Source organism: Myiozetetes cayanensis, unplaced genomic scaffold (assembly GCF_022539395.1).
Source record: "Myiozetetes cayanensis isolate MyiCay16 unplaced genomic scaffold, myiCay2020 scf23, whole genome shotgun sequence".
Lineage (NCBI taxonomy): Eukaryota > Metazoa > Chordata > Aves > Passeriformes > Tyrannidae > Myiozetetes > Myiozetetes cayanensis.
Genome location: NW_026087445.1, coordinates 10,539,139 through 10,561,195, shown reverse-complemented (window position 1 = coordinate 10,561,195; position 22,057 = coordinate 10,539,139). Strand labels below are relative to the sequence as shown.

At 43.5% G+C, this 22,057-nt stretch overlaps 1 protein-coding gene across 1 annotated transcript in view; it reads right to left on the bottom strand.

Annotated features, from left to right (window-relative positions):
• Positions 1–1,453: 1,453 nt before the first annotated feature.
• The window catches only part of LMX1B (LIM homeobox transcription factor 1 beta), a 90,335-nt gene continuing 69,731 nt past the window's right edge, over positions 1,454–22,057 (bottom strand). The window contains exons 3-8 of the mRNA XM_050320166.1: positions 12,984–13,216; positions 10,185–10,363; positions 9,711–9,788; positions 9,250–9,316; positions 8,263–8,424; positions 1,454–6,543 (exon numbers count right to left, since the gene is read on the bottom strand). Of these exons, the coding sequence (XP_050176123.1) occupies positions 6,386–6,543; positions 8,263–8,424; positions 9,250–9,316; positions 9,711–9,788; positions 10,185–10,363; positions 12,984–13,216 (877 nt within the window). The 3' untranslated portion in view covers positions 1,454–6,385. The remainder of the gene's footprint in view (positions 6,544–8,262; positions 8,425–9,249; positions 9,317–9,710; positions 9,789–10,184; positions 10,364–12,983; positions 13,217–22,057) is intronic.

Here is a 22,057-nt window from a genome sequence, read left to right as displayed (position 1 = left end):
AACCAAATAGGGGAAAGAAATTTTAAACTGATTTTTATTATGTCATCAAGCTGCTGCCTCTCAATGTGTTATGCCCTGTGCAGTGTCACCTGTGTGATGTGCAAACTGCAGTGGGAGAGACCCAGTGGGTCCCAGCACCCTCTACTTTGGATATACCACGTCCCTACTGTTGGGCAAGGCTGTTGGGGCCTTCCAATATCTTGTTTCTCAAGGCAGGTGAACCCACCCTGCTGCACAAGGGCTGCAGGGATGTACTGAAATGGTGTGGGGGGTGGAAACGGGGCTGTCCCATTTGGTGACACCAGGTCATCTGTAAAATTGTGTGCTTTGATCTTTAATAAAAAGTAGAAATTGTGATTTTATGCCTGAGGCGTAGAAAAGAAATGTAGTGTCTCTGGACCTAGGGAAGCACAATGAGCAATCAGGTGTGACCAGCTCAAACCTCAGTTGAAGTTCATGCTTACATGGCCCAAGGGACACCAGTGCATACCTATCATTTTATATTGGTCCCAAATTTACCATTACTAGATAGATACTTTATAATCCATTGCTAATACTTACACACATTTGTCTGTTCTAGCATGGGGCTACCCTTGCACGTGCTTTGGACAGGAAAAATCCCACTGGGTCTCTGAAATCACCACGGTACAGCTCCTCTGTCAGGGCTGGCTGTTTGGGTTGGCTCCCTGTCTCCACCACGGCTGGCTGGAGGAGTCTGTCCCCATCCCTACAGAACAGTTCTCAACTTGCAGAGGACAAAGACCAGTTCGAACAGAGCCTCTGCCACTGCCCTTGCTGTGTCCTTCGCCAGGCAGCCTGGGCTCCAGTCCCACCAGCAAAACCAATAGGGCAGCACTCAGCCATCCCCATCCCTGGGCTCTCCTGCCTGTGAGAACACTGGTGCCAGCCCCAGGACACAAGCGAACACGCTCTCAGTCTGCAAAAGCAAAGAAAAAACTTCACACTGAGAGAAAAGCCCACTTAGTTTACAGGTTGCTTTTATTTACAAATATACTGAAGTGTAATCTCTCTTTTTTTTCTTTTTCTGCTTTTGTTTAGAGAGTGTGTGTGTGTGCACACGTGTGTACACGTGCACATGCACGTGGGAAGGAACACAATGGATCTTAGCTCCAGGCAATGGTGGCAGGAAGAAAAATGCAGTGAAATGAAATTTAAAAACACTAATAAATAATTTAATAATGACAAATAATTAAATTAAAAAAAATTCCAATCTACATACATTATGGTGGTTTGTTTCCAACACAAAGGGAAAGGAGCAGCGAATCTACAGTGAAAGGAGCTGGTTAAATATGAGAGAGCATAGTCGTATTTTTTACAAGTTAAACAAATTGTAACAGACAGCTACAAAATACTACATTTCTATAACATAAATACAGAATATATAAATATACAAGTAATACAGCCATACACAGCTAAAAAACAGGGTGTTCACTTAAAAACAGAGTTCCCAATGCAAGGTATCCGGTAGCCCCTTCACAGCTGCTGCTGAGTAGAACCAGGGTGCGCTGAGCCAAGGGTATCCGGCTGCAGACGCGAGGAGGGAAACAGCCATCAGTGTAGTCAGATCAGCCTTAGAGGAGCAAGACCATGCTGAAAGCCCACCAAAGCCAAAAGACTTCATATGTCTTGTGACCAAGTACCTCCCTAACTGAGGAGCACAGCTGCCCAAAGCTCTGGCTACAGCTTCCCTGTGCCTCCAGGCCAAAGAAGAGGGGCTCTGGAGGAACCTGCATGCACAGAGAAAAGCTGCTGGTCAGAAAGGCGTGAGGTGGTTTGGGCATGGGGTTGTGTAAAGCACAATCTGGAGCACTGAGACTCTGGGTACTGTGGCTCCAGCTCCCACAGCCATGTCGTGCTTCAGCAGGCTCTGTCCTTTCACTGCTGTGACTAAGCTCCAGGCTTGTGAGAACTCTTCCCTTCCTCACAATTCTACTGTGCATTTCTAGTGACTTTCAGGGACAACTACAGTTCTTATGACAGGGTTCATGGAAGTGCTCTCTCAAACCCTAGCTCACAGCATCCCAGCAGCATCCCAGAGCCGACTTCCCTGGGACAACTGGGGCGGTGGCTTGGGATATACTTCTGACTCTTAAGGAAAGTGGAAAGGAGTCCTGAGCTCAGTAAGAAGAGGTAAGTGAGTTTACATCATCCCTGGAAGGTTTACTGTCATGAAGGACCTTCCCCATGCCATGATGTACAGCGAGGTGGCTGAGCAATGACCCTTCAAAGGAGCTGGTAATGCTCATCCATCTTCTGCAGGACGGGTCTGAAAAATCCACTCAGCAGCTGCTGTGCAACTAACGTGAGCCTCACCTTAGGTATAGTTAGCTGCAACTGGGCCAAGTGATATGGATGTTTTTGACGACAGAGTTTAAAGAAGAAAAGGAGTTCAAAATGCCCAGGATGGTGTTTCAATATAAGTGGTTGCAACCACCACCCTTTACTTACAATGACATAATTGTGTTCCATGTCATGACTGTTAAACACATTTGCCACCACCAGCCCCAGGGTTTGCCCCACAGTGTGGTGGTAACGGGGGGATGAGAACAGCAGGAATCATCCCCTCCACAGCCAACCATGCCAGAGAAGGTGCTGCTGCTCAGCCCAGAGCCTGGCTGGGACCCAGGACCACACAGCTCAGTAACCCCTCCTGAATGCTGGGAACAATCTGTCTGCCACCATCACAGACCTGCAGCTGCACAATAAGGACCTCTGAGGAAGTTGGTACCCAGCATTCTGATCTCACAATCATCTTTTTTATGCATTATTGAGCAAACACTGAAACCTAATCAATCATCTTTTACTTAATTGCATCTTGTCACCACTTTAGCTGCACAAGTATTCTTTGATTAGCTAAAACAACATGATCGAAATGCTGTGAAGAGCTCACTTGATGCATTTGTATTAGAGAGGGGTTAATTTCCTAGGGAAAATGATCACTGTAAGGTGCATGTAATAAACTGCTGTCATGACCTCTAGCTTTCGAGCTCCCATATGTGCAATCATTGTTTGTGGTTTCCGTGGAAGTGCCAGATGCTAAGAATTTTTTGGCTAGAGTTTATCAATTTGACTCAATGTAAGATATTACTGTGATATGGCCCACTAAACGTTTTACTTTCACCTGATCGGGGACATTCCCTTGACAATAAAAGAGTAGAGCAGAAATCAAAAAGGTCAGAGGTTGCTGTATAATCTTTTACTGCAGGTCCCAGGTTAAAACCACAATGATCACACTCCAGTAGAGTAATTTATTCTACAAAAAGGAAGTGACATTTATTTTGCTTTAATGAACTTTGGCCTTTGCCAGCTACAACAGGCCCACTGGAAATCCTTGGCTATGTATGCCTTCCCTGGACCAGCAGCAGCTGCCCACCATGGCACAGGAAATGTTACACATGGCAAGGGTCTGACTGGGCTGCGTGTGTGGCTCCAAATGTGGCAGAACATGGGGCAACAAACAGCTAAGGCATCACCATACAACACACCAAGGGATAGGAGATGATATGTACAAGAAATGAAAAGGAAAAAAAAAAGGTGGAAAACGTCATCCAAGCCATCCAAAATCAGCAAATTATTATGGTTACTTCATCTATAAAATGGGATATCTGATTTTTTCCTTGGAGATGGATTGTTTTTTCAACATCCAACCCAAACGCAGAGGTAGAGTTGGGACAAGGCAGTTCTCCAAACTGTAGGTCACATTAGAGTTCTCATATAAGTCCCTGTAAACCCTAAAAATGCCATTTTGATCCTGTCAGTAATGAAATATGAAGCAAAGTTGTGCCTGTGTGAGTAGTCTATAAACTGGTATGTCTGAGAGGGTGAAGACACTTTTCTGTGACTCTAACGTAGCACAGCAGAGGGATAAGGAGGGAAACGATGAATCCATTGTGGTGGTGACAAATGTTTATATGTGCCATATGAAACCTGCTTGCCTTCTGCCCTGCAAGCAGTGAGGATCACCTGAGTTCTTTATAGATGTTTGTTTTCATGCAGAGAGAAAGGAAATTGTTGTTTATTTTGATACATAAGGAAAGGGAAAAATAATTGAGTGGGATGGGCAAGAAAAGAAGATCCTTTCAATTTCAAAATATATCCAGGGGCTCACAACCCTCAAATGAAAACCACATCCCCGCCAGAAAGCAGGGAATGGCCTCTAGACAAAGCATATGGATGTGATGGATCACCTCCCTGGGGAAAACAGCAATGGAAACCAGCAGGGACAGGGACAGGAGCGTCCCCAGCACCCTGGCAGAGTCACCAGTCCCTTCCCTGACCAAGGCTGTGTGCGGCAGGCAGTGGAAGGGCTTGCCTTGGGCTGTGCTCTGCGCCTCTGCGCCATTCACACACACACACACACACAGGGCCTCCTCAACGGTGTTGTCCTTCTCTCCAGAGTGAGAACCAACGTGCTTATCCTGCAGATAAAACTTAACTTTCTCAACAAACCTCCAACATACTCGGTACACTTTTCCCTGCTGGGGGAAAACGATCTCATGTTTTTCCTTGGACCCATCATCCTACCCTTCCCACCCATGCCTCCGGGACACCCAGAGGACCTGTCTCCATCAGTGATGCGGGGTTCCCAGCAGGATCATCCCCCCAAGGCCAAGGACACAGTGCCACAAGCAACGCTCCTCCCGTCCTGGGTGCCAAGGCTGCAGGGGTCCTGCTCTGGCCTCCCCCTCCAAGGCAGTCCCAGAGTCCCACTCTCCCAGAGAAGGTGCTGAGCCCCACAGGGACACTGCAGTGCTGGCCTGGTACCAGTCCTGAAGGAGTTAGATTAACCAAAGCTTTGGACTTGTTTTTCAGCTATTATGGTCAATATATTAAAGGTATTTATTTAAGAAAGTGCCTATCCTGCCAATCTTTCCCCGTGAGCTCTATTTTGAACACACCCTATAATTACTGATATTACCCTGGCAAATTCTCCCCATGAAGTTTTCTCCACTGAGAGCCATGACTGTACTTGTCTGCCTCTCCACATTATAATTATCACCAGGCAATATTTATAGCTATACTATTATTATTTATGATATTTTATGCCCTACGAAAATCTATATGACATATGCTCAAACTTCAACATCAGAGACAATCAGACTTCAGCCGGGACATCCCCTCCTTCAGCATACCTGTTCTTCTGGCGCTGGCACTGACCGGTTGATTGGAGCCACAGCCAGGAGTCCTGGTAGCAGGAGGATCTGCAGGACTTGGTTAGACTCCAGCTCAACATACCTGAACTTCCCACCATGAGCTCTTTCATACTTTCCTGTTCGCAGCTGGTGCACATTTCAGGACTTCTGGTGTTTCAGGCTAGAACTGTGTATCCTCGATTCTTGCTGAGGCAAGATAATTAACTAAAGGAGTGCTTAATTATTCCAGATGGACAATAGAGTACAGCATGTTTATGCCTCATGCAAAACATAAATAAACAGAACAGAATGAATAAACACTTGTCTGGCTGTTGTGGCCTAGACTTGAAATTTGGCACTGCAAAACTTACAAACAAATGTAAATGTTTTAATCTCACACTAAAAAAAAAAAAATAATAAACAAAACTGTCTCGCAAGCACCCTTAGTTTTAATTATTTAAGATCAACACTAACCTACATGCCTCTGTCCCTAATGTGCGTGTCCTCTCCAGAGTCATAGACCTTTCTTATTCTGAAATCACTGGCTTTCTCCACAAATACTGTTAACCAGTTTCCTCAGTATCATATGCATAAGGGCTATAAACTAATGAGCAGATCTAGGTTATGTAGAAAAAGCGTAGAAAGGAAACAAATGTTGAACATCACATTTACATTAACTTCCCACAGTTCAAATGGCAATTTATCCACAACATAGTATGAATCATGCAGTAAGAAAAGGGAGGAATCTCCAGTTTCTTTGATTTATTTGTCATATGGTCAACTGATGTCAGTATCAGCAGCTTTAAAAAAAAAAAAAGTTTAAACATCCAAAAGAAAGGAAGAGAGAAAGGAGGAAAAGGTCTAGCTTTCCACAAAATCCATTTCCTTTAGGATGACGAGCTCAAACCAAACCAAATCAAAGGCTGAGGACGAGCAGGTTCTTCTGTTCCTTCCATGCTTGTCTCGTGGTCTGGTGCAGGCTGGGAATCAAGGGTATGGGACGGGTGGATGTGTTTTGTTTCTCTATATATGTATGTAGGTAGGTAGGTATTAAAGTATATATACATACATACACATATATGCAAACAGAGACAGTCTTCCTAAAAAAATGCTCTTTGCAGTCCAGAGGCAGCAGAGTCACTGTGAAGGAAGAGCTGAGCAACATATGGCTGTAGAGTCTGCACTGGAAAAGTCACTGGCTAAACACACGCCGGCTGTTTGTTTTCTTATTTTCATGAGGCGAAATAGGAGCTCTGCATAGAGTACAGCCTGTCAATGGGGTTTCCTACTCTAGCCTGCATGGAGTTAACTTCAGAAGAGGCAAGAAAACAGTCGCTCAAGCTAGTTAAAGAGGTATCACTGTCGATATCATGAAAAATGGAGTCATTTCCTGCAAATGAAACGTACATGTTAAGCTGGATGCTGTGCAGCCAGGGGAGTACACAGTACTCATGGATGCTCACATGCTGCAGCAAATGGGAATGCTCCTAGTTCTCTTATCACATGTTAACTTTATGACATGTACTTTGGCTCTAAGGGTCTGACCTATGATGATGGGGACTAAAAATCAACCCATGGGGGGGTCAGCTGGCAGCAGTGCCCCCCAAAACCTGCCAGGATTTAATTAAGGATTCAGTCACCAGCACAAAAGGTAGTCTTGGCTGACGATGAAAGCAAACAGTGCTGGGGAGGAGCAGGTGCCCAGCTCTCCAAGGGCTGGGATATGGTACTTGTGGGGACACCAGGGCTGTTGAGGAAGGTGGGACCAGATATCAAGTGCCCGTGACAGGGAAGCATGGTCTAAGAGCCATAGTCATAGTGGTCTTCATTTACACACAAGGCAAAAAACCAGTTCTACCAATGTAACAGGAACCAGGAGGAGACCCAGCTTCCCTGGCCTCAAGTGAGCTACAATTGTAAACATGCTCTCGTTTTAGAAAATTTCACTCTTTCAGGGCTGGTTTGGAACAGCACCTTTTATTTCCCTTAGCAACTAAGATTTCAGCTTACTTCAACTTTGAAGGTATCAGATAAAACCTCTAGCTCAAGCGCTGGAGGCTTTAACAAAATGTTAGTCTGGTTCTTTTTCCTCACACACTTGTTTGAAAGGGCTTTCTGCCATCCTCTGCACTCCTTTCAGAGCACAGAACTTGCCTCCCAAGAAAGCCCAGCAAACCAACAAAATCACAAGCCACCTATAATGCTTGAGGGCACTTTGTATGTCCTCAGCTCCTTACAGGACCTCTCAGATTTCCTTGTGTGCAGCACTGACTTGTCTCAGTGGCCAAAGTACTGACACAGACCCAAAGCAGATTTCCTGTTGGCCTGTGCATGCTGTGCTTGTGACAGTGATGCACATGTGAGCCTCTACAGTGAAGTGTCCTGGTCAGCAGAAAAGTCAGAAACGGGCCCTTTTGGGCTACTGTAAGGCCAAGAATCACAGTCTGAAATATCCTCTGAAATTCTTTTTAAATGCCACACTGCGATTGTCCAGAATCAGTTACTGGGCATTCAGTACTTGTAATGCCTTTGATGTGTGGTCAAGCAATTGTGAAAGCAAACCGTCATCTTGATATGGGACAGAGAATAAAACTACGCAGGAGAAACGTCCTGTGGTAACCCATCTCTTAGCAGCTCAAAAACTGTTCTTTAACAAATCCACACATCCAATCTGAGTGATTTTACAGGGTCGCTTATTCATTTTGGAATGAATAGATTACTTCTTTTTATTTAAGGCATTTTTTTTCTCAAAGCTTCTAAGAAAAAAGGAAAAACTTGTGAGGGATCTAGAATTTGGTACTGTTTATTTTTCAATGTCTTGGACAGTGGTTTAAAAAAGTGGAGCTGCAAAGGTGATGTTTCTTGCTTTACCATTTATCAGAATCATACTGTGAAATAATTTTTAAGGGTGTCAAGAGCTTGAGATGAGCTCTATTCTACCCCCTTATGTGTACAAGAAAATACACATGCAAAACTGACTGGTACAAATTCCCTGGTACAAATTCCAGAAAAAATATACTAAAAGACAGTAATGTTGCTGCCCTTGTGGTGTGTGATCCAGCACACGGACCCTGCTACTCCGGATGTGGCAGAATGAGGCATGCCTTACCATAGGGGTTCATGTGGTCGCCTGGCATTTGTGGAGGGGTAAGACCCTGCTGAAATGGGTCTGTGCCATAACTGCTTTGCTCCATTGCTACAATCTGCTGCTGTGGTGGTGCAAGTGGTGTGTAAGATGTCATCATCCCTTCCATTCGGTTGGACATCACTTCTGCAAAGCAAAGAAGAGGCAGAGTCATTGCTGGGGACCAGGGCAGCATTAGTGGCAACACTGAACCTGCGTGAATGCAAGTAGGGGGATCCTGTCAGTCAGAGGAGCTTTACAAATTTTGTCTGAGAGTAGAACCCTGAGCAAATAAGTTAAAGACTTGTAATTTCTGACTACATAATTCCTGGAGCTCCTGGGTGCTGAGCCCTATCCTCCCAAAGTCTGTACTGTGTATGACAGAGCTTAGCTATTCTCTAACTTCTGTTGGTCCCAGTTCTGGCTCTGGGTAAAGAAGAGGATTTAAGACCTTAAGGCCTTGGAAGCTGGAGACCCTCAAGTGTACCCACAGAGCAGCAGGGCATGCCCTGGCACCTCTGTGTGGTGCCTGCCCCAGGGTCCAGCCACCTATGAGGGTACAGGAGGGGCTCCCCATGCCTTGACTGGAGCAGCAATGCTGATACCCTTGCAGATTTCCAGTTGAACATGGTGCACCTTACTGCAGGAGAAAATGAACTGGAGGATCTACCTGGATCAAGCCTCATGGAGATTTCCTCCAGTGGAAGTGCCTCCATATGGCACATTTTTTCTAGAAAGGAGATAACAGCTTCTGTGTGAGCACCTCTGGGGTCTGGCCCCATCAAGGGAACTTGTGGTAACCTGGCATGGGCAGTCAGGCACCTGCCTGTGCGCTGCCACTGCTGATGGCACACCTCACCCACAGACCCGCACATGACCTGGATGGCTGTAAAAAGGTATCATGCAGGAATGGCACTTCTAGACACTTGCAGATTCTTTCCCTCTCACTTTGCTTCAACACAAATCCCCTACCTTGTCCTAGTCGCTGCGAGTTTTGTTGCTCCTGCTGCTGCTGATGCCTTCGCGCTAGCTTTTTCATCTGAAAAAGAGCAGAACAGAACAATCTCATGGTTCTGAACGCAACAATTTTCCTTCCTTGCAAAACTCTCTACGAACATCATTACTGGTAAACACAGACTATTAATACTCATGCACACACTGTTGTGGGTTCAGTTTCAATTCCAAGCTTAAACATTTCAATTTCCCATTCAGATTTGCATGCAAAAGTAACTCCCGACCCTGCCTTGCGTTGCTTTGAGCAACGGTGGCTGTGTTCGCAAGCTGCCTTTCTAGTGTGGATGTAGAGAGCAGTGCAAGGCGGAACCTGCAGAGCTCAGCTATGGGGCCTCAACATTGTGAGCCACATCCGGGGCAAGAGCCCGTGCTGAGGCATAACCTGCATTTGACTTTTGAGAATATGATAAACAACCTACCTTTGCTCTTTGGTTTTGAAACCAGACCTGGACGACTCGCACGCTGAGCCCTGTTTCAGCTGCTAGTGTTTCTCTGACCTGCAGGAGGAAAGGCTTAATGATGCAATTTTTTATATGTTAAAAAAAGCCAAAACAAACCACTAATCAGTTTTGTTAGGATGAACATTTGTACTTACAACAAAAAATTGCATGTATGGAATTACTTTTAAAAATTCCTCATATTTTTGCATAATTTTTTCAAGTTCTGCCCCTGATGTCGCTACCAGTTCCATGAGTACTGAACAGATGGTCTGAGCTGAGGAAAATGATGTTCGGTCATTTCATGGTTTTTATTTTACCCATAAAACAGTTCTGTGCAAAAAGAGCGCTCTGCTCTCACCCCAAGGGAACTGCTGCTGTCTTGGGGAGGGACAGTGGCAGTCTGGAGCTGTGGCCGGGAGTCAGAGTTGACTTGGTCCCTGGTGAAGCACCTACCTTTCTACAGGGCTTGGAAGACACTTCAAAGGATGCTTTGAATGCTCTTCTCTGCTGTGTAGTAAGTATTGTCCTTGGTCGTTTAGGTCTTCTTGGGTCCTTCCCATCATCACTTCCTTTTCCTTGGGTTACTTGGCCTTTGGTGGGCTTAACATCTCCATCTTCATCATCACTTTTAACTAGTGAAAAGCAGGATATATAATTGCACTTGTTCCACCAAGAAAACAGGATGTTTGAGAACTGTTCTTCAGTCAACAGGTTCAACTACTATCCCATGGTTATTTGAATACCTAAATCAGCTGCAGGTAGGAAGAGACTATCTTAGATTTGTGTGCTCTGCCTAAATCAAATGGCACAAAAGCATAAAAACGTGTTCAATTTTTAATTGACAAAGTGGGACTGAAAATGGTATGGAAATTCACAATATGCTTTAATATTTCCAGCAATCAGGCACAGAGAGACTTTATGCCCTTCCAGCATCACTTGGTCCTCTGTGTGCTCACCTGCTCCAACCTCACCACCAGATACACACCTTTCCCTTAGCAGCTGAGCTCCAGCTTCTCCTGAACATTATCTGCAGACAGGTACTACTGCCCTCACCACTACAGCAGCAAAACAGCATAAAGCAAGTACCACACAAATATCTCAAAGCCTGTACAATTAAATAGAGTGCAAATTTCGGTTAGTGTTCTGAGTTTTCAGAAGCTCTAGAAATAATATTAAATATAATCTTTGCCATCTCATTTCCATTTCCCACAGAAAACATCAGTATTCTTCCTCTGTGTCCACATTATAATGTGTCTGGATGTACAAGCACAAACTTCTCTTTCTCTGTAAATGCATACAAGTATCTAGACCAAACAGATTCTTTATATATTCTATAATTAAATTCTGAATGTTCATACAATTCTGGTGATGCTACATGTGTTAGTATATTGTCCTGGGAAATCTCAATTGCAGTGGCAAAGGTTGAAGGGTAAGTACAAATTTGTTGTGAAAATCAACCTTTTAAGTCAGCACATTTTATTTGACCAGACTACTGATTTTTCTTCCAGAAAACATTATCACATTATTATAGGGATTTCAACATGAAGAAGCCCACTGACATTTTTATATGCTGAAAGATTACATTTGGGGAATCAACAAATTAGACTTTAATTCATTTTAGGGTCCGATTATTATGCACCTAGCAGTCTAATCACCTTTTACTTTAATAAGCATCTTTGGCCTAATGATTAAAGAGAAGTTCAGTCATTTTAATAACCATGACATTATTAACTTTCCAGCATGCCATTTCTAAGGAAAGGTTTGTGAGGATTACTTCTGCTCATAGGAGAGTACTTTTGTGTCCAGTGGATAAATATTTGATTGAAGAAGGACACATTCTCAGCCAGGGTTCTGCAGATCGTGTGCTCTCATGCAGGCTCCTGGGAGATCAGTGTTTTCAGTGTGTTAGACAATGGGAGACAAACAGCCTATTTAACTTGTCAGCTCGTTTTTCAGGTTTGGGTTTGGCAAACAGAGAGTAATGAGGGAAAAAAAGCATCTCTGGGAGTAAGAAAGTCCCCCCTGTGCCAAAGGGAAATGAAATTGAAACCAAGGCTGGTTTGTGCTACCGTGGTTGCTCACCACTGATCACAAACCAGATCTGATTGTGAAGAGGAGCCCACCCCACCCAAAGCTGATGTCAAACAGCTGCCAGTGCTGGCATGTATGGGAGGACGTTTGTGCCCAGCCCCAGCGTGGGGATGGTCCAGCTCCAGCTGCTCAAAGGGGTTTGGCTGGACACAGGGCAGGTGCACAGCAGGATGCTGGAGGTAGCGGGTGGAATGACACGGTGATAGGCGAGGAGGAAACTCCCATGCCTTGGGCATATTCACCAAGAGCTGAAACTCTGTGATGTGAGATTTACTGAGCAGAGACTCGAGGGTCCTGCAAACACAGTATGGTAATAACTGACACATAATAATAATATAATTATTGTTATAATAATAACAATAACTGTTCCAAGAATAATCCTGGTCCCATGCACTGCTGAGGCTGCAGAGATCTTTTGCTTGTGCCATTCCTGACACAGAAATACAAATTTCAGCAAAGTGAAGAATATGGCTCTCAGATTAGAGAATAAGGATTATTTCTGCTCTAAATGGAGCTAAAATGGAGTAACACATTTTCCCATAAATCAGAGGTAAACATTCACGTCATAACGACATTTAATGGAATGGTAACTATTGATTTTCTTACACATTTTCTTGGAAAACAAGTGTGCCATTATGATGGCACAAACCAACATCTCAGTTTCTTTGAGACTCTCTTCAGTGCTTCTGTGTTGTAATTTTTCTTAAGGGTATCATTTGTGATTGGCAGAGAGAATCCTCTCGAGAATCATACTACTGCTGTGCCTATTTCCCTAGCTCAGTGCTGGAAGTGGATGTGCAGAAGATCCCCTGAAAAATACGTTAATGGATGGAAGAATGCCTATGGAGAACAGCATACTGAGGACACACTTGAGTGAGACCTCAGGTAGCTGAAGTCAGTCTGATTCCTGTTTTATGATCTTGTAGAAAAACACTTTGATGAAATAAAAGGGTTTTGTCCTTTACTAAGCAGCAAGTTAAGGAAGGGAATCAGATCAGGGAGAGCAGACTGCGAGCAGGGATGTTTTTAGCTGTGCCTGTGAATTTGCATAGGTGGTATGTGCATACAGACAAAGGGGATGTGCAAATGGATCTTCTCTATAAGAAAGCCACACAAACTTATGCAGCTTTTCCAGTCAGAGCAGGTGGGGGAAAAGCTCACCTGAGTCTGAGTCGTCTGGACTGACCGAGCTCAACAAGTCCTTCTCTTTCTCATAGTCACTTTTGCAGAGCAGCTGCCCTTCCTTGAGGACAAACTCATCCCCTTTCCTCAGCTGGCGCTCGCACACGCAGCAGCAGAAGCAGCTTAGGTGGTACACGCACTCCAGGGCTCGCATCACGAACTCTGTCGGGGCGATCTTCTCCATGCAGCCGCTGCACTTGGCGGCAAACAGCCTGCAAGAAAGAGGTACCACAGTCAAAAGGAGTGTCAGATGCGTGGATCTAAGTCCAGCAAAATCTGAACAGATCAGCCTGGCTCATGCTCCTGCACGCTGTGAGACTCGTGTCCTTAGGCTTGGAAACATCACAGGCATGCAATTTATTCCAATCTCAATCTCTTTGGTCTTGAGATTCCCCAAATCGCCTTTGCTGGATAAAGCCCACTAAGATCTGTCCTTATCACAATATTTTTTTTCCTCTTCAAAATGAGAAACAAAAGGAAGCTCCCAGAGTTGGATAACTTGCCCAAACCCAAATGTATTTTAATTTACCTTTTAGAGAAAGGGCCAGCACATGCTTTGGTTTATGCAGGCTCTCTGGTTTCAGCACTTAAACCCTTTTCTGAACAGATTTCATGGCTTTCCATTTTTGGTATTGTCTGTCTCTGAGGACACTGGTAAACGAACAGAGAAATGAGCAGGAAAACTCAGTGCTCTGGCTGAGGCGAAGCTGATGCACGCACATGCAATTGCACACATGCAATCGATAAAGAGAGGAGTGCAATAAGAAGGCTTTTCTTCGGATGTTGAGTTATTCCAGAACAACCTGTCTCTGAAGGGAATACTGTGCATTTTAAATGGTGTGAAACATCCTTTGGCAGAGATAGGCAGTGATACAATCTGCTAAATTACCACTATAATCACAGACTCTAGAGCACACACTGTATCCAGACTAGTTCTTACTAAACCTCTATAAACCTCCTCTTTCATCCATCATTAATTTTTAAAGATAAAGTTAGAATTATTTAGATTAATTTTATTTTGCTTCTCTAATGTCAGCTGGGAATCTCCCTAAGTGAGCTTTTCAGAAGAGGGCTGCCTCAAATAAAGACAAATCGCTAAGTTACGTCCCTGTGTCACACAGTGGGCTGGTGATTTGAAATTCAGTGTCTTTTATGGCAATACATCACAGTGCAAGGTGTGTGAACATTTACATTTCAGCTAGGCAGTGAACACAACTGCACTCATGTGCTCACAGGAACAAAACTATATTCTGCCTTTTAGCGCAGGGTCCACTGATCTTCCTTCTTCATCATCAAAAATATAATTTTTTACAAAAAAAGGCAATTTGCTTTGATTTTAGAAGACAAGAGACTGTAGCAGTTACTCATTCCTCCAGAGCCTCCATTTTGTCTGAGCTGAGAAGTGCAGGAAAATGGCAGTCATGAGCCCTCAACAAAGGACTGGAGTCAGAGTGGGCAGAAGGGAAAAGCAAATGACAGTGTGGTTGCACACAGCATTCAGTGAACATCTGAGAGATGGGAACTGGGGGGGTTCCCCAGCTGTATTAAGGAGAGATTGCACTGGGAGCCTGGCTGGCTCAGTGCACACCTTTGTACAACCACAACCTCAAGGTAACAGCTGTGCAAGGTGGACTGAGCGGTTTGTTTTCGGGGTATATAATGAATTAACTCAATCAAAAGGAAACTAATGCCACGTAGAACCCTCGGGCACTGCCACGAACAGGCTGGCTTATTTCATACACTCGGTTGGCTTTGTCCGCAAGGTTTTCCTTACAATACTTTGGCCAGCAAATTCCTAAGCAGAAAATATTTTTATCTCTACACAATAACATATCTGAAAGGATTAACACACAGAGAAGAAGAAAAAAAAAAAAAGGAGCACTGAAAAAAGTTGTTTCTATTTAACTGCTTAAACCTGTTTGACTCCTTTAACCAAACCTGGCACCTCCGTCCCAGGGGTGTCCTTAGGACGGGGCGTACCTGGAAACCCCAGGACTGGCAGGGCTGGTGCGAGGGCGCAGTCCCCCCGCACCTACGCTCGCCCGCCTCTGCCGGGGATGGGAAGCTGCCGGGAGGGTCGGGGCGGCCCCGACGTGCGGATGCCCCGCTGGGACCGGGACGGCGGCGGCTCCACAGCCGTTCGCGTGTCCCGTCAGCGCCGCTGGGCTGGGAAACGTTCAAAAACGGACTCCAGGGACCCCGTCCCACCGCCCATCGCCGGGGGCAGGTGCCCACCTTCCCACCCCAGCGAGGGGAGAACGGGGAGCCTTTCCCGGGAGGGGTGTGCGCCGGGGGGCGGCGATGCCGCAGGAGCACACGGGTGGTGCGGGCTTGGCCTTGGTGGGGCTGTTCTCAGCTAGGGCCGTGATCGCCCCAGGTAGGGCTGCGGCTGCCTCCGGTTTTTTCCCAAGCAAACCACACAATGTGCTACCATCCAGTGACAGTGACAACATAGATGTTAACATCGTTTACAGATAATTTCTAAGAGGAAAGCCCAGGAAAGCATAAATACCTCGTACCTTCTCTCTACCTGAGACATGACAATAACCTCCTTGTCCTGTGGAGTTTCCCTGAGCAGCACCCTCGCTGTCATGCTGCCTTACTGAGTGTTTGGGTTTTTAAATTTTTCTTCAAAATAAAAATGTCTAACATGAACCAAAAATATTTTGTGTTATTTACTGGCAATTGACTAAGCTGATGTTTTTGCAACAGTGCTTCCCAAGGCAGCCTTTTAGCTATAACGAATTACGCTGTTATCAGGGTACTATTAACTCATTCAAATTAACATTAAATTGCCCTGACAATACTGCGAGGACTTCATATCTTGAATTTGCTCACTGTCAAGGAAATTCCCTCCTCTGTACACAGGTATTCTCTGCACTATAATATGCACTACACACACAGAGAGGACCTTGTTGGATTGAATTCTGAGATTATAAAATCTTCATTACATCTATCTTATAAATCGTTTATAGATATTTTTTCAGCTTCCCAAGAGGAGCCCAAGGTTATGCACTCTTTTTGCACAAGGCAATCTCACAACAGGAAACTAATCTTGACAAATGACCAGACTTTGATAGCTGTGATCTAAACCACTGCTCGTTAGACTGTTCATTTTATAAACGAACGGTAATAAACCTGTTGGGAAGTGTAGGATAGCAGGAATACTTTACAGATCACCCCTTTACAGGTTTCAATCAAAGCCATAAATTTTAAGTGGAGCACACAGATATTCTGTGCTTAGACAAAGCCTCTGTTCCACAGCAACCACATTTAAAGGAATATTTCTTTTGCTTTCTATACATTTTACAAATAATTTGCATAACTCAGGCTTTTTACCCCCATGGCTGATTATCTCCAGACCTCTTAAGTTAATGTCAAACCTCAAAATCCTTGGACTTGTAAAAGTATGTGGAGAGTGGAAATCAAATGCCTTTATTAGAAGCCCCAGGAAATCTCTGACTCCTAAGCACAACGAAAACATTCCAAAGAAAATTGTTCAAAGAGGACAAAGCAGAAAAGCAGAACAAGAAAACCTTGTTTTGAATCAACGACTGCAGAGTTTTATAAATAAATTCTGTTGCCTGGACAATTTTGAAAGACAACTCAATAGGTTTAGGAGTTTTTAAGTGTGTTTGCCTCTATGCCTGGAACACTTGTGGGATTCAGCCAAGCTAAAGCTTGGAACAATGGCCTGTCTGTCCATTGGAGTATCTACAATAAATGCTGTGAAGCAACTTTACAGTATTAGATAATCAAAAAGTCTTTACCAGCTAAAACTGGGTGAACTTAAATTAATTTGTATCAGGGGCAATGCAAATGCTAAGACATGTGTTCCTGTCTTTAAACAGTAGATGAAAATGTTCACCAGCGGAAGAGGCCATAAAGATTTTATTTGTTAGGATATCCCTGTGAAGTCAGGCTGAATCAGTAATCCTTAAAAACAACCACAGTTACATGATCCACTGTGCCTTCCTGCATGGCACAGCCATCTGGTGTGCAACATGGACCCCTGATTTATTATCTCTCATGCAGTTATCTCACAGTAAGTTTGACCCTGCTTTGCTCCTGAGAATCACGGCTCTGCTGTTTACTCTCCTGGTGTTCTGACAACTTACCCTTTACCTTTCTATGGCTCACCCAGGTCCTTCATTTCCTCCTGTCTGTGGGCAAATAGATTTTAATTGCTTTATTATAACTAATTTAATCTGTGCTGAGAGACCTCCATGTGCAGTGTGAAATTTGCTGTTCACATTAAGTGTGGTTCAAGAGCTTTGTTATACAGGACAGCAGCAGAAAAATAGACTAATTCAGACAGGTTGTTTATTTACTGGGCCTCTGCCATAAAGCAGTAAATAGGAAGTTATTAAGCCGTGTTTGATATATGCAAGAGGACAGATGCTGCTGCCTACCTATCAGAGACCTTCAATCATTTCCCTTTCTGCATTATTCTGACATTATGTGTTGCAGGAATCACAGTAAATACCTGGCATTTCTTTATTTAATAAATATGCAAAGATGGTGGTTGCGAGCTTTTGTGAATACTGTCAGTGTGGTCTCTAGCTCTGATGCTTTTCCCCCTGCTCACACCCTCCTGGGACACCCCTCTCAGCCTGTTCTGCCACCAGGAACTCGTTCTGCACTCCTGTGGCACCAAACAGGGTAGAGCTGAAGTAAAATATATTACGCTTTTCACACAATTGAGTTTTATTAAGAGAAGAAATTAAATTACTAATGAAAGACATATGTTACTTGTTCTTTGGGAGAAATTTTAATATTTCTTTCTTTAGATGACATAGAATGGGGAAAACTCTACGCGTGGGCCTTTTCCAGCCCAGCACTTGAACATTTTTGTAGCATCTTACAGCTCATGGGTGCTTACAAAGAGCAAAAACTGTTGCTTGGTTACATTCAATTCTGTACATTCAAAACATTTCAAATGCCGTAACGCAAAACAGAAATATTATAATTTTATGATTTGAAAAAAAACCTCTATCCTTAAAAAAGAAACATTCCATTTAAAATATTTTCCCTGCAGAAGAAATAATTACGTAGTTTATTAAAGCCAATTTCATAGCTGAAACTTCAGTAGAAGAAAGCTAATTCCCTTTCACCGAGTAGTAATAAAATGCGCAAAAATTAAAAGCTTCTAGGAAAAATATTGTAATATTTAGAAAGAAACTAAAACAAAGAAACCTTTTTCTTCTTCAGGAAGAACTGAAGAAAATATTTATTTATTTAAGCCCAGGTGCTGTAGTATGAACACCAGCTCCTGGTGAAAGCTTGCATCAAATCTGCACTTCACAATGCGGATTTGGACTCACAGGTAACACATGTCGCCTGTCTTGCTACTGAGTGACTTTTTCTTCCCCTAAATATTTTACCTATATTCCCATGAGGAATGATGTACTGCCCTGCCAAGGCAAGCTGATGGCTAAAATAACAATAGCAACAACGTGTTATCCCATGCCAAGTCTTGTTCTGAAGCTGGTGGGACTTTGACTGTGGACACTGCCAGAGCCACTGGCTCCCATCCTTGGTCTTCCCACCAGAGACAGACCCACCAATGCGTCCCCAGGAGCACCTCAGCCTGGCCATACCCAGACAACAGTGTGTGTCAAACCAAGCCCACAGAAACACCACCCTTTGTGTGACTTTCTTCCTGCGAGTCCCCTCACCATCCCTCTGCAGGTGGCCCAGCACTTGCTGGCCAGCCCACACCTCAGGGCATGAGCAGCTCCAGGGCAGAACTGGGATACTCACACAAAAGCACAAAGACACGCAGAATTCAAAGCCTACATCCTAATGCAGCTTGCTGAAGTGGGGCTAGAATGACCTAAAAAGTTACACCTCCCTTAACTATAAAGTACAACAAAAAATGCAAAGTGCAGAGGAGTTTCTCGCTTTGAGCAGAACGTGACAGAATGAATTCTTCTCTTTGCTTAATTTTCATCCCCTAATTGTCCACTTGGTTCAACTGTCTTCCATCACTGCCATGCTGTTCTATTTCATAGCATTTTTTCTTACAACATTTTGATGGGAAAATTTATGAAGAATCGAATTATTGCTGTTAGAAGGGAATTAAAACAATTTTTCATTTACAAAGTCACTGATATTGCTCTATTGTGCTCCACCTTTGGGAATCCAATTGCTCTTCTCAGCTACTCCCATTCCTCTTTATAGCACAGCAATTTTACTGTACAGATTATGGCTGCAATTTTCTCCTAATCTGTTCTGTAGAACAGAAACTGTTATAAAAGTTAAGGGCACCAATTGAATTGATAAAGCCAGGGTTGCAATTAAGAAGCCTTAATGAATTAACAAAATATGATGATTTTGTTAGAATAATATTTTTAGGCAGTGCAAACATTTGTGAAATGATGTTATTTTTGTCCATGAATTTCAAAGAGGCTGCTGCTGTGCTTTTTGCATTTTCCAAATCACACCACAGGGCTGTAAAAGCATCGTACGTGCTAGGGAGTTTGTGCTTCTGCTGTAGCTCTGCCCAGCCTGGGGGTCACCAAAACCCAACTGTGTTCTTGTTTTTCTTCCCTTGGATTTTTATTCAGTTATTTACACATTTTAAAATAAATCCACCTTTATTTCCTCCCTTTACCCCCTCGCTAATATCCTGTGGCAGGGCCCCGTGGCACAGTTGTACTCAGGGCTGCGACCACTGGCTCCAGCCCACGAATGTTTTCTGCTCTGACTGACATCTTATCCTTCTTTTTCACTAAGTGGCACACTGAATTTACAGTTGTCTTTGAATTTACATCACCAACAACACAGGGAAATTCTTCTAATGCAATTTTTATATGAGATTTCACCCTAAAGGCCCCATAAGCAGGGAAATTGTACTGTTGGTGATTCACAGCCCCAGCCTTCACTTTTACAGAAAAAAATAATCATATGTCAAAGCAATTCAAATGTAATTTCTAAGTTATTTCTTGGCTGGCAAGAATGACTTAGGGAAAGAATTTACACAGAGCCTTTCCTTGCAACTAAGAACATTAAGAGAAAGAAACATTATTTGCCAGTATAAAACAAAATCACTTCCTGTGCCTGCTGCAGTGATGCTGTAGGACAACTTGTGCCCAAACTCATCAGCACAGCCAATTTAGCAACTGATTTGCAAGGGAAAGATACCTTAGTCCTGTGGTGTTAATGTCTTTGCAGTGGGGGGTCTATTGCCAGCTTCTCCAAACTCATCAACACAATCTATTATTAATACCCAGAAAGGCTTTATAGTATCTTTATAGCACAAGGCAATGAAAGCTCTGCGGTGTAATCTGTTATCTATATTGCAAAAACATGTGAAATAAAACAAAACATAGACACTTCATAAACAAAATGTTTCATCTGTTACATCTCTCTGCCTCCCCTATATATAAAGCAGTAGGGTGCAGGAAAGGCATTCAGAGAGATTTGCTGTTAGATGTGGCACTGGCTCCTTTTTAAATTCTATTTGTATTGTGACCAACTTTACTCTGAATGAAAATTTCTGCATCTCTCACCAAGATGGAAAGGTTGGGATCTTTGCAAAATTACACTGCATTTCCGGGGTAGAACAAAGGGGTTTAGGAGTAAAATACAGCTTCTAGAACTCCTACAGGAAAGCTCTTTACGATACAGGGATGGGCTGGCTGAGTCAAAGGGAGCTGCAGCAGGGCGAGGAGGGGGCACAGCCTGGGGCATGGCCAGGTACAGGTGTCAGGGCATTGCCATGGCACGAGCTGAAGAATTTGTCTCCACTAAGCAGCAGCAAAACCAAGTGCCCATTGGCATCCTCGCGGAGGCAGTTATTTCTCTGGAAAGCATTCAAGAACAGAATTTGAGCAGAGCTGCATCTTTTCTTCTATTATTGATCTGCATGCCAATATTTTATATGAAAAGGCTGGAATAATCTTATGCTTAGTCCCTAGGAACAGACACAATTAGAAACACCATTTAACAGCAAAGAAGTAAAGGCACAGTTTAAAACCCAAGAAGGCTTTGTTTTGAATAAATATATTGTGGCAAAAGTAAAATCGAGAGGAGGGCATGAAGCAGTTTAGTGTACTTGGTACATATATACTTGCAATACAGTAAGAACCAAAAAAGCACTCAACATAGGGCTGTGTCTTATTTCCCAGATGCCCTTTTATGTTCTTTGCCTGTTGAAAATAAATTGTTCTTTTGTAGTGCTTGTCTTTTCAGTCCAACTATCAGCTATTATTTTTCTATTTCCTCTTTTTGTCACTTTGCATTATTTTTGGTGCTGTAATTCCCATTTGTTCCCACTCCTATCTTCCTGTCTCCCATTGTTCCATTTTTTAATCTCCAGTTTTACTCTTCTTCGGCTCTTTTTTGGCCCATTCTCAGTAGGGTTTGAGAGAATACCCAGGCGTGACTCCCTGCTATAGCAACCACACCTCCCCAGGAAAGCCACAACAATCTCTTCGGGAGGAGCAAAGTCTTTCACAAGCTGGCAGCAAAAGTAAATCCTTCTTCAAGGAACAAGAAGGATTAGCAGGGAGCAGTGGGCTGCAGACTTAACCCTACCCCTCATTTCTTTAGAGCACCAGTCACTCAGAACCCTACTGTGATGTACAATTAAACAGAACCCAAAAAAATCCTGAATGACACAAGAGCAGGATTGTGTAAAGGTTTAATTCCACTTTAATACCTTTCCAAGTTCAGAACTCAAAGATAGCAATTTAACCCAAGAATCCCCATTTGAGCATGAAAAGTTGCTGCTTGTCTTACAAAAGTCCCAGCTATATTCTGCTCTAAATCATGCTCTCTTAGCCTGACCTTTAATAGATGAAATTTTTCTCTCCCGATCATCTCACACGGTTTCTCTTTATTGTCCTTCTTTCACAAATTTTGTTCTTCTGATAAAGACAGAAGAGTCTTACCAGAGGCACGGAGCTTTTGCGAGAAACTCTGTAAAAGGACCACTGAAAAAGGAACACTAAAAAACCCCAACCCAACCCCCAAAACCCAGGCAACTAAAGGTGTCTCCTGCAATGTTTAGGAACGGTAATTTATTCTTGTAATGTGGAGTAACTCTT